The sequence below is a fragment of the Scyliorhinus canicula genome, chromosome 15 (assembly GCF_902713615.1).
Source record: "Scyliorhinus canicula chromosome 15, sScyCan1.1, whole genome shotgun sequence".
NCBI classification, from domain to species: Eukaryota; Metazoa; Chordata; class Chondrichthyes; order Carcharhiniformes; family Scyliorhinidae; genus Scyliorhinus; species Scyliorhinus canicula.
The window spans coordinates 28,688,505-28,701,634 of NC_052160.1; the positions used below are offsets into that span (position 1 = coordinate 28,688,505).

The 13,130-nt window shown below is 46.8% G+C and overlaps 1 protein-coding gene across 5 annotated transcripts in view; it reads left to right on the forward strand.

Annotated features, from left to right (window-relative positions):
* LOC119978844 (glucagon-like peptide 1 receptor) overlaps window positions 1-13,130 on the forward strand; it is a 46,999-nt gene that overhangs the window by 9,634 nt on the left and 24,235 nt on the right. For 3 of the 5 annotated variants that reach the window (XM_038820734.1, XM_038820732.1, XM_038820733.1), the window contains exons 3-7: window positions 4,109-4,216; window positions 8,107-8,231; window positions 8,503-8,609; window positions 9,491-9,647; window positions 10,239-10,398. In XM_038820734.1, the coding sequence (XP_038676662.1) occupies window positions 4,135-4,216; window positions 8,107-8,231; window positions 8,503-8,609; window positions 9,491-9,647; window positions 10,239-10,398 (631 nt within the window). In that variant the 5' untranslated portion in view covers window positions 4,109-4,134. The remainder of the gene's footprint in view (window positions 1-4,108; window positions 4,217-8,106; window positions 8,232-8,502; window positions 8,610-9,490; window positions 9,648-10,238; window positions 10,399-13,130) is intronic. The other 2 variants (XM_038820735.1, XM_038820736.1) reach the window with 2 other exon arrangements.

The window sequence follows — 13,130 nt, forward strand, 5'->3', positions numbered from 1 at the left end:
AACCTTCAACTGTATCAGCCCCAACCTCACGCACGAGGTTGAGGCATTCACCCTCCAGAGCACCTCACACCGCAGCCCATCCTCCATACCCTCTCCCAACTCTTCCTTCCACTTTACTTTAATCCCCTCCAATGATACTTTGTCCTCCCACAGAATCTTCCCATAAATCGCCGATACCACCTCCTCTCCACTCCCCCTACCGTCAATACCTACTCCAACAATGTGGAGGCCGGTGCTATCGGGAAACTCTGAACCTCCTTCCTGGCAAAATCCCGGCTACAGATATCTAAATACCTCCCCTGCCCCAGTCCACATTTTTCCCCCAACTCCTCCACTCTTGCAAAATGGTCCCCCAGAACCAAATCCTTTAAATCGCCAACTTCCCTCTCCTCCCACCTCCGAAATCTCCCATCCGACTTCCCTGATTCGAACCTATGGTTCCCCCTAATCGGCATCTCACTTGACCCCGCCCACAACTTAAATTACTGCCTCAACTGCCTCCAGATCTTCAACGTCGCCGCCACCGCCGGACTCGCTGAATATTTACCCGGGGCTATCGGGAGCGGCGCTGTTGCCAACACCCTCAGCCCCGCCCCCTGCACAGACTCTCCTCCATTTTGACCCACAAGGACTCCCCCCCCCCCCCCCCCCCCCACCCAACCCCCACAACGGTTCCTCACCTTCTGAGCATTCGCTGCCCAGTAATTTCCAAAATTCTTTAGACTCTGGAATGGTTCCTACAGGTTGGAGGGTAGCTAATGTAAGCCCACTATTCAAAAAGAGAGGTAGGGAGAAAACAGGGAAGTATAGACCAGTATGTCGAACATTGGCAGTAGGGAAGTTGCCAGAGTCCATTATCAAGGATTTCATAACGCAGCATTTGGACAGGAGAGATGTAATCAGACAAAGTCAGTACGGATTTATGAAAGGGAAATCATGCTTGACAAATCTACTAGAATTCTTTGAAGATGACGCGTAGAGTTGACCAGGGGAACGGTGGATGTGGTTTATTTAGACTTTCAGAAGGCTTTCGACAAGGTTTTACACAGCAGATTACTATGTAAAGTTAAAGCACATGAGATTAAGTATAGTGTCTTGAAATGGATAGAAAGCTGGTTAGCAGACAGGAAGCAATGAGTTGGAATAAATGGGCCTTTTTCTGATTAGCAGGTCGTGATTAGTGCATGATTTTTCAAACTGCAGATCGCGCCCTGTGGGTGGGACACAAGGGGGGGGGGGGAGCGATCGGTCGTGACATACCCGATTCCAGAAGCACCCAGCGGCCGCAAGCAGCTTTTAAATAGAACAATGCAGTCTAGCGGCCAGAAGAAGTGGCAGAGAGCTGGTCACAGGCCCAGCATGGACACTGACCCTGATTATTGTAAAATCAGGAGGAGAAATTCCTCCATTTTCTAGCTCCAAGCAAGCAAGCAACAGGACTGTGAAGAACTGAAGATGGATTGTTTAAATCAGGAACAAAGCAGTGTGAAGATGATTTCTTGAGCTGTGACTTTGTTAATTGCGCCAATGCAAATCAGGATGCAAAGCAGGGAAGTATTGGCAAATGAAAGTTTGAAACACTCAAAACTTCAAAGGCTTTTGAAGACGAAGCATGGCGAGTATGCGGACAAACCGCTTGATTTTTTACAATTGTCGCAACGAGAACTTAAATCATCAGCTGACCCCTTAGCAGAAATGCAACATTGAATGACAAAGCAAGTGAGATCGTGAGGACCAAGCAGGCTCACCTGTTGAATTAAAGGTAAATGAAAATGGTGTGTCGCGAATGTTAGCTGGCGTGGGTAGCAAAGATTACCCTGGGTCCCGAAGGTTGGCCAGTTAGTAAAAGTAGGTCCAGGGATAAAAAGTTTGAAAACACTGGATTAGCAGGGTACCACAGGGATTGGTGCTTGGACCCCAACTGTTCAAATTATATATTAATGATTTGGACAAGGGAACTAAATGTATTTTCTCCAAATTTGCAGATCATACAAAGTTGGGTGGGAGGGTGAGCTGTGAGGAGGATGCAGAGATGCTTCAGCGTGATTTGGACAGGCTGAGTGAGTGGGCACATGCATGGCAGATGCAGTATAATGTGGATAAATGCGAGGTTATCCACTTCAGTAGCAAAAATAGGAAGTCAGATTATTATTTGAATGGGTGTAAATTGAGAGAGGTGGATACCCAGCGAGACCTTGGTGTCCTCGTGCATCAGTCACTGAAAGTAAGCGCACGCAGGTACAGCAGGCAGTAAAGAAGGCAAATGATATGTTGGCCTTCATAGCGAGAGAGGATTTGAGTATAGGAGTTGGGATGTTTTACTGCAATTATATAGGGCATTGGTGACACCACACTTGGAGTATTGTGAGCGGTTTTGGTGTCCTCATCTGAGGAAGGATGTTCTTGCTGTGGAGGGAGTGCAGCGAAGGTTTGCCAGGCTGATTCCTGGGATGGCGGGACTGGCAAATGAGGAGAGACTAAATCGGTTAGGATCATATTCATTGGAGTTTAGGAGAGCGAGAGGGGATCTCATAGAAACTTATCAAATTCTAACAGGATTTGACAGGGTAGATTCAGAAAGAATGTTCCCAATGGTGGGGGAGTCCAGAACTAGGGGGTCATAGTTTGAGGAAAAGGGGGTAAACCTTTTAGGACTGAGGCGAGGAAAAATTTCTTCACCCAGAGAGTGATGAATCTGTGGAATTCACTACCACAGAAAGTAGTTGAGGCCAAAACGTTGTGTGATTTCAAGAAGGAATTAGGTATAGCTCTTGGGGCTAATAGGGATTAAGGGATATGGTTGGGAGGCAGGATCAGGGTATTGAATTTACAGGCGGCACTGTAGCACAGTGGTTAACACAGTTGCTTCACAGCTCCAGCGTCCCAGATTTGATTCCTGGCTTGGGTCACTATCTGTGCGGAGTCTGCACGTTCTCCCCGTGTCTGCATGGGTTTCCTCCGGGTGCTCCGGTTTCCTCCCACAGTCCAAAGATGTGCAGGTTAGTTGGATTGGCCATGATAAATTGCCCTTAGATTGGGTGGGGTGCTCTTTCCGGGAGCCAGTGTGGATTTGATGGGCCGAGTGGCCTCCTTCTGCACTGTGAATTCTATGAATTTGATGATCAGCCATGCTCATAATGAATAGCAGAGCGGGCTCAAAGGGCTGGATGGCCTCATCCTGCATCTATTTTCTTTTTTGTTTCTAATTTTTTAATTTTTCCAATTAAGAGGCAATTTAGCGTGGCCAATCCACCTAACCAGCACATCTTTGGGGGGCGAATCCCACACAGACAAGGGGAGAATGTGCAAACTCCACATGGACAGTGACCTGAGGCCGGGGTCAAACCCGAGTCCTCTGCTCCTATTTTCTATGTATATTTGTATGTGTGTATGTTTCAAGTCAGGATGGTGAGTGACTCGAAGAGGAACTTGCAGATGGTGCTGTTTCAATGTGCCCAAAGTCCTTGCTCTTCTTGGCGGTCATGGGGTCATAAGGTGCTGTGAAAGGGCTTTGGCAAGGAATTGCAGTCCATCTTGGTATATGCAACAGACTATTCCCACTGGTCATTGATGAGGTCGGGAGTGAATGATTAAGGTGGTTGAAAGGGTGCATGGGACCATGGGATGGCCTAGGCAGCATCTCCAAATCCTCGAATAAAGGCCAGATATCGCAGGAGAACTGCTGTTTCCAGCATCATTCTCTCTCATCCATCAGTCAAAAATAAGAATAGAAAATGTTATTGATACACAGCATTTACCTCACAGAGGGATAAAAATTGCAAATTAATGGGATGAAAATTATATCAAGGGTTTCCAATCAGCCCTACCAGATTATCACCAAGACAGTGAAGATAAAAATCTACCGCACTGTATTTTACTGGGTATATTGCAATATAATATATAATAGACTCCTGTATAAAACATATAAACCTTGTTACTGGCTGTAACACCCCTGTATGTTATATAGTAACCATGTTACCGGATATAACACTCCTCGTTCTTATTTAAAGACACATTATAAATGCTCTTGGATCTATCAATGATTGATTGGACGCAGATCTTATCCAGTTCTTTACCAGTCTCTGTTTCATTGTTTCTATATCCTAAGGTACTTTCTGCCATCGTTTCTTCGACATGCACATCTGCTGGCCAGATGCTTTACCTGGGACCAGAGTGAATGTTTCATGCCCCTGGTATGTTCCTTGGATAGACCGAGGTAATTATTGAATTATACTAAGGTATCCCAATGATGTTCCAGGGACTGCTGCTAAGATGTCCCCAAATGTTTGGGATTGTAAATAACTTCTCTGAGAACGTTACCTAAATTAACACTGCATATCAATATTCCCTTTAAATTTTCCATCCATTTGCAGAATGAATTTTGTTATGTACATCAATATCAATCTAATGTGCAGATTTGCTATGTTTTATTTATATATATCTTTAAAAAGTTACCATAGGTGTTGAAGCAAAGAATATTAAAACAAGGAGCACTGCTTATTTATTCAAGATGAATTCAAATCAAAAGAAAATTAACACTGCGGAGTTTTCAGTAACATTTTACAAGCTGACATGAATATTCATGCTTCAAATTCCTGAACCACTATTCACTTACTGAAATTAAACCCGGACCCAGCAGCACAAAGCACTAATTAAAGAGGTTAGAGTTGTTAAAACAACTGTAGATCAAGTAATTCAGAAACCGGAAGAAAGGGGCTGCATTTTGCTGTAACATAGCAGGTTAGGATTCCTCTTTCCCATCCATATTATGATGTTGTGCTTTGCCATTTAAAACATGCCATCCGTTAAATATAACATAATTTCCATCTAGATCTAAAGACTGTCACTTCTGTTGCTGGTGAAATAGACATCATATCAAGTGAAAAACAAGTGTTTCCTTCAATACTCAATAACTGCATCGATAATAATCCAATGCGGTCTTTACATTGGCTCTAACTGCATTTGTACATAAACCTAAATAACTCTACATATCTGAATTAAAAAGGTCATTATAAATGAAACTGGTTGCTAGTCGCTTGTTGCAGCACCATTTGAGAAATTGTGCAGGTTAGGGAGGTCTCTCCCGGACTAAGGTGAATGAGGTGTTTGAGGCGTTTTATCGGAACCATTACGAGTCGGAGCACCCGGAGGATGGATTCTCAATGCTAGAGTTTTTGGATGGTTTGGATATTCTGGTGGTGGAAAGGGAGAAAGGGACTGGAGGCCCCTCTGAATTTGGAGGTGATTATGGAGGGTATGGGTTTGATGCAGTCGGCGAATGTGCCAGGGCTGGACAAGTTCCCGATTGAATTTCATAAAAAGTTTGCCGGGTTTCTGGCCCCAGTGCAGCTTGAGATGTTTGAGGATTCTTTGGCTCGGGAAAGGTGCCAGCCATATGGCACAGGCGTCAATCTCCTTGATCTTAAAGAAGGATAAGAATCCAATAGAGTGTGGGTCGAACCACCCTATTTCATTATTGAACACGGATGCAAAGTTGTTGGTGAAGGTGTTGGTTTTCTGCATGGAACCCTGCCTCCCAGGGGTCATATCGGAGGTGCAGACAGGGTTTGTTAAGAGAAGACAGTTATTGGCCAATGTTCGGAGGTTGCCTAATGTTTTGTCCCCCTCCCCAGCATCCAAGCAGGAGGTGATTACCTCACTAGATGCAGAAAAGATGTTTGATAGGATGGAGCGGGGCTATCTGTTTGAAATCTTGGGGAGGTTTGGCTTTGGGCCTCGGTTTGTATCAGTGTATGCGGATGACCTTTTGCTGTATGTGACGGAGCCCTCTCCAGTGCAGAGGAGATAATGAAGCTCCTTGAGAGATTTGACTCTTTCTCGGGGTATAAATTGAACTTGAGTAAAAGTGAATGTTTTCTGGTGAACCTCCCGGGGAGGGGAGCCTATCTGGTAAACATAGAACATAGAACAGTACAGCACAGAACAGGCCCTTCGGCCCTCAATGTTGTGCCGAGCCATGATCACCCTACTCAAACCTACATATCCACCCTATACCCGTAACCCAACAACCTCCCCCCTTAACCTTACTTTTATTAGGACACTACGGGCAATTTAGCATGGCCAATCCACCTAACCTGCACATCTTTGGACTGTGGGAGGAAACCAGAGCACCCGGAGGAAACCCACGCACACAGGGGGAGGACGTGCAGACTCCACACAGACAGTGACCCAGCCGGGAATCGAACCTGGGACCCTGGAGCTGTGAAGCATTTATGCTAACCACCATGCTACCCTGCTGCCCAAAAACGTTGCCTTTTCTCTTGGCCAAGTCCACTTTTCGTTATCTTGGAGTGCGGTGGCTCATGATTGGGCCTTGCTACAAAAGTTAAATGTTGGGGACCTGGTTAAAGCGGTGAAGGCTGACCTAAAGGAGTGGGATAACCTCCTGCTGACTCTTACTTTGCGAGAATCAATAAGATGATCTTGTCTGTTATTTGGGCCGGCAGGATCCCTCGGGTCCATGGGAGGTGTTTACAAAGGGATAGGCAGTCAGGGAGCCTAGCATTGCCCAACCTGTTAAACTGTTATAAGGCGGTGGAAGAGTTGAAATATTGAAAAACATTGCACATACATGGATGGTTGGTAAAAATATATATATTTTAAATAAAAATTGTTATTCTGCATTTTTTAAGATGTGTTAACTACATCTCTAAATCTTACCTATTTTGTCATTGCAGATTTATTTGTTAAGGAGCCATCACATTTCAGTACATTAATGATTCACTTACTTTTATGGGAGCTGTGTTGAATTTAACTTTCCTCTTGGTTGGAATATGAGAGGAGCTGTGTCCACTCAGTTTGCTTTCACCTGTTGCCATGTTTTGCTGCTCAGTATTTTCAAAGCTGCCACTGAGCTGATTGACAGTGGGAAACATGGACTCCATGCTGCCGTTGGACTCAGTGCTATTGTGCTGGGAGTGTGGTGAATGTAATATATATATGTATATATGATAAAGCACGGTAGCATGGTGGTTAGCATAAATGCTTCACAGCTCCAGGGTCCCAGGTTCGATTCCCGGCTGGGTCACTGTCTGTGCGGAGTCTGCACGTCCTCCCCGTGTGTGCGTGGGTTTCCTCCGGGTGCTCCGGTTTCCTCCCACAGTCCAAAGATGTGCGGGTTAGGTGGATTGGCCATGCTAAATTGCCCGTAGTGTCCTAAAAAAAGTAAGGTTAAGGGGGGGTTGTTGGGTTACGGGTATAGGGTGGATACGTGGGTTTGAGTAGGGTGATCATTGTTCGGCACAACATCGAGGGCCGAAGGGCCTGTTCTGTGCTGTACTGTTCTATAATTCACACTGTCTTTGTAAGCGCAGTAGCACTATCCTACCACTAGGGGGAGTAGCTCTGGGAGTACTCAGGAACTTGTACTGGGCTCCACCCTTGGCTCCGCCCACGACTCCTCCCCCTAGTGCAGCTGTATAAATACCCTTGTCCAGAGTCAGCCTGAGTTCACTAAGAGTTCATCAACGGGTAACGGGCTGGCTCTGAAGTAAGTCGATTAAAGCCTAGATTCATATCGGAAACACGTGTCTGATGAATTGATGGTTCCATCAGGGAGCAGGGACCTTGCTTGTGTGACTATTCAGGTGCCACAAATGGAGCATTTATCACAAATGGTGGTCTGGTTAGTTCAGCTGCTTTGTGATGTAGAGCCAGGCCAGTAGCGCAGGTTCAGTGCCCGTTCCGACTGACGTTATTCATGATGGCCCCGCCTTCTCAACCTTGCCCCTCACCTGAGGTGTGGTGATCGTCGGGTTAAATCACCACCAATCAGCTCTCTCCCTCAAAAGGAAAGCAGCTTATGGTCAATGGCAGTTTTATTTTACTTACAATTTATCACAAAGACGTGAACAAAAACTGCTCACAACAATCGCACTTTTTGTTTATTTACCCCTCGAAAGTGGGTGCCTGTTGGGGTGTGACTGACTGAACCCCTCAAGAATTCACTGTGACTGACCCCTCAAGTGTGGCTGAACCACTGGGTGACAGACTGACTGACCCCCACCAGAGTGCAGCCCTGTCTTTGTCTGACTGACCCTTCGTGTTGTGTAAATGGCTGAGTAGACTGAATTTGCTTTTTCCTAGTTAATAAAGGCTCTGCATTCAGATACTGCACTGAACAAGGTGCCTGGCTGGTAGACAATTACACAAATGAGGCCTGGGTTGATCATGCGGAATGTGATGAAGATGATATGTTTCTACAGCAGCAGGTCAGTGAGAGCTCGGGCTAATTGGAGTGTAGTATGTGATCGATTTTGGGGTACGTTGGGGAGGGTATAGTGGGTAAGGGGCACTGTGTATTTGGGTAGTGGGTAAGGGACACTGTGGATTTGGGGCACAATGTGTTTGGCATATGGTGTGTGTGGTGTATACAGTGAGCAAGATGTAAGGTGGATGAAGGGTGAGGCTGGGATAGGTACTGGTGGGGGTGGGATTATTATGGGCTCCTGAATCCTCACCGATGTCTCTGTCTGTCTGTAGCTGGTCAAGCAACAGATTCTGAGCACGTTCCGTCTTGTCTACACGGCTGGTTACTCTCTGTCTCTTGTCTCTCTCCTCGGGGCAAGTCTCACTCTCGTCTCATTCAGGTACTTCCACATTTATCTCAAATTTTTTTTTTTTTCATTTGCTCCTCATCTCTGTCTTGTGGTGTTACCTCCACGCATCGTCCTGCAGCCCATGGAACTCCTGGGGACCTGCAGGAAGTTACTGGGAGTTGCCTTGCTGACAAATCTCACTCTTCCTGTGGGAAATCTCTGAGCCCAAACTCAGATCTGACAGCACAGCAGAGGTCTGAACCTCAACCTAAATCTGCCATTGTGAACACCACAGAGGGGGAATGCAGCATTCCTTTTCATTTTTGAATGATCCTCTATTTTAATGTTTTATAATGATAAAGGTGCTATTGTTTTGGAGCTGATTCTCCAAGGTGCCTTCTTGTTCACGTCACTGTGAAAGTCACCAAATCCAGTTTCTCGGATACAGGTTCCTGCCTCTCAGGGTACATCGCCAATCGGTTTTGTGGGTTTCCAACTTTCCAACTGGAAAATCAACCCAGGAAAACCACCAGGGATTTTTATCCTGGATTATCATTCCCCAGGGTGCAGATATCACCTAATCCTGATCCCAAACAGCTGATCAAAGAACAAAGAAAAGTACAGCACAGGAACAGGCCCTTCGGCCCTCCAAGCCCCTGCTGACCATGCTGCCCGTCTAAACTAAAATCTTCTACACTTCAAAGTGGATCTCCAGATCCCACCTCTAAACAGCTGATCTTCTGACCCCTCTGACCCCAAATAGCTGGTTCCTTGACCCCCCCCAACAGCTGATTTCCTGACCCCAAACAGCTGACCCCAGACAGCCTTGGAGTTGTGTCCTGGAGGAAGGGAGGAATCCACAATTGAATCAAACCTAAGGGATGGGGAAACTGGCTGATAGTTACGAGGTCATCGCCTTTCTTGTTCCTCAGGAAACTCCATTGCCTGAGAAACTACATCCATCTGAACCTGTTTGGCTCCTTCATCCTCCGAGCCATCGCCGTGCTGATCAAAGACGGGCTGGTGGACAACCTACATCCAGGAAATGGCAATGTCAGTGTGGAGCTGCAGGCCGCTGACCCACACATGGTGAGGCACGGGACTCCCAGCCAGGGCACAGTAACAGTAATAATATCACTGCCTCAACCTTGTCCAGACTCCTTCACCTTGCTGAACCTGTATCACTGAATGGGGAAACAGCTGTGAGGGGAGGAAGGAGTAGGCTGTGTGGGCCGGGTATAACTACAACTGAGAACCCATTCGCAGCCTGTTCACTGCCCAGAAAGAATCTTTAGCTAAAAAGAAACCTTAATTATGGTTATGCTTCTGCCACGTCCTGATGTTGCATTTAATTACAAGCCTGGTTGAGGGAGGGCGGGGCATTGTACAGCACCGTCGACATCCTCAGAACATCATAATGCAGTGGCTGTATGTTCATAGCATGTTTCTGTTGTTCAACTGTCCTGATGTGTCCTTATATAGATTGCTACCACCCAGTCTGCAAAGCGCTCTTATGAAGCATGCTTGACCATCCAGAATGTGCCAAATAAATGCAGGTTATTGATGTTACTGGTTGAGTTTATATCAAGTTTGTGTTTGTGCCGTGCGCTGTTATAGTGGAGTGTGTGCGCATGTGTCTGTAGCACTGTCCTGAGCTGTAACTTTACCATTTACTTCCAGGCCACAATGTGGTGCCGGGCTGCACAGGTCTTCCTCCACTACAGTGTGCTCTGCACCTACCACTGGCTGCTGGTCGAGGGCCTCTTCCTCTACTTCCTGCTTATTGTGTCTGTCTTCTCTGAGCAGAAGTGTTTCCGGCTTTACCTGCTGATGGGCTGGGGTAAGATGTGTGTGAATTTCAGGTTTTAAATTCACTTGTTTAATGATTCTAATAGCAGAGAGCGAGGATATGTCATGTCCAGCTCTCTTTCCAGTGGCTGGGATCAGCCTCTGTTTGCCCAGTCCCAAAGGAGCCACAGGCTCAGAATTAGATTGAATTACTTTAAATTGTGTTCTGGCCAGCATTTATCACTCAACATCACACAAACAGCTGATCAGTAACATATTGCTGTTTGTGGAACTTGCTCTGTACAAGTTGGCTGCTGAGTTTCCCACTGCCTGTAAAGTGCTTTGTGATGTCCTGAAGGTGTGAAAGACACAACCATGCCAATCTACTTCACACTATGAATATGGAGAATGGGCTGTCCAGGAAGGGAGGGAATGTGGAAAACCTTCAAGGAGATTTGGTGATGATGTTTGAGGAGAGGTGATGGAAATGGACGGGCAGCACGGTGGTACAGTGGTTAGCATTGCTGCCTCACAGCACCAGGGACCCAGGTTCAATTCTTTTTTTTTATAAATGTTTTTATTCAGTTTTCATATTTTATATTGAACAAATTACAAATTGTTAGGAGAGAAAAAAAAACAAACACGCAAAAATTAACATACATATTTACAGGTAAGCATCTTCGTAGTAGTAACTGCCAACCCCCCCCCCCCCCCTCAACATGTTTATTTAGTTTGGTTTTGGGCCTTAGCTAGCCATCGAACCCCCGTAACGAACCTGTAGCCCCCCCCCCCCCCCCTCCCGCTACCTTCCCCCGACTATTCTTCCTCTTGTACATTGGCCACAAATAGGTCCCGGAACAGTTGCATGAATGGCTCCCACGTTCTGTGGAAGCCGTCGTCCGACCCTCGGATGGCAAATTTGATTTTCTCCATTTGGAGAGATTCCGAGAGGTCGGACAGCCAGTCCGCAGCTCTGGGCGGTGCTGCTGACCGCCAGCCAAACAGGATTCTACGGCGGGCGATCAGGGAGGCAAAGGCAAGGGCGTCCGCCCTCCTCCCCAGGAATAGATCTGGCTGTTCTGAAACCCCGAAGACCGCCACTATCGGGCATGGCTCCACCCTCACTCCCACCACTTTGGACATAACCTCGAAGAAGGCTGTCCAGTACTCCACGAGTCTGGGGCAAGACCAGAACATGTGGGCGTGGTTGGCCGGGCCTCTTTGGCACCGTTCACATCTGTCTTCCACCTCCGGGAAGAACCTACTCATACGGGTTCTTGTTAAGTGGGCTCTATGTACCACTTTTAGTTGCGTCAGGCTGAGCCTTGCGCACGTGGAGGTGGAGTTCCAGGTTCAATTCTGACCTTGGGTGTCTGTCTGTGTGGAGTTTGTATGTTCTCCCCGTGTGTGCGTGGGTTTCCTTCGGCTGCTCCGGTTTCCTCCCACAATCCAAAGACGTGCAAGTTAGGTGGATTGGCCATGCCAAATTGCCCTTTAATGTCCAAAAGGTTAGACGGGGTTACTGGGTTCCGGGGATAGGATGGAGGCGTGGGCTTGGGAGGGTGCTCGTTTCAGGGGCCGGTGCAGACTAGATTGGCCGAATGGCCTCCTTCTGCACTCTAAATTCTATGGGTCGATTTTGGGACCAGTCGGATCCCTGAACAACAGATTTCTCCCCCATCTTGGACTTCCTGAGGTTTCATCCAGATCAAGGTACGAATTTGTGGGACACTGTCAACGGGACACTGACTCAACCACTCTCTGCACTCTCTGCCCCACATTGCCCAAACCACCACCCCAACCTTCTCCTCATTTCCCTACCCTGAGCATGCTGTCTCTTTCCTGGGAAGTAGTCCCATGGGCCTGGACCGCTCCCTCGTGGCTTCTCTTCATTTGCAAGACTTGACGGTGACCTGTTGCAGGCTGTTCAACCACCCAAAGCATCACACCTGAGCCTAATACTGGCCCAACCTAACATCTAGGAATTGGTGCAAATTTGGCCGGGACACTAATTTATTTTGATAAGTAATTTAGTGTTGTTTCAGAAGCCTCACTGCCACCCAGACGACCATGTGTGGGCTGACATTTGGATATGTGTGTGTTTATGTGCTCTTTATTTTAAAAAATAAACAAATTAATTAATAAACTAATTTAAATCCCCTGTGACAAAAATACAAAAAAAAAAGAAAGAAAACTTCTCAAAACAAATGACTGTTCCTCCAGCTGATGATGAACTCTAGCCTCTGCAGCATCCACTGTGGCATCAAGCATACATACCGGCGATAATAGTGCTCCCTTTTCAGGGACACCTGGGTATGAATGTAGTGCAACATAGGGGCAGACAGCCAGGTTTAACAACCCCCTCTATAGCCTGCTGCCCGGACCTGTTAATGACGACCTTGGCCAGGCCCAGGAGCAGACCCATGAGGAGGGCTTCCAATGTGCCCACCCTCCTCTGCATCAGTTGGTCAAAGAGCGGGAGCTTGGGGCTGAAGTGGAAGCAAAACCCGAGGAGCAGCCCTTCAAATAATCGAAAAGGGGGCTGCAACCTCACATTAACCATGTAGACATGGAACACAGACACCTCGAGATCGCAGAAAATACATGTGCCCTGGGAGTCCGTGAAGCATCAGAATTGTTTGTTGTCAGGGACTTCTGCATGCAACACCCTCCTTGCTAAATTGCTGATGGTAAATAGGGGGACACCCACATAAGAGAACCTTTTCATACCCTTTCAATTCCAAAAATTTTTTTTTTTTAAATTACAAATTGGCAGACCCTTAA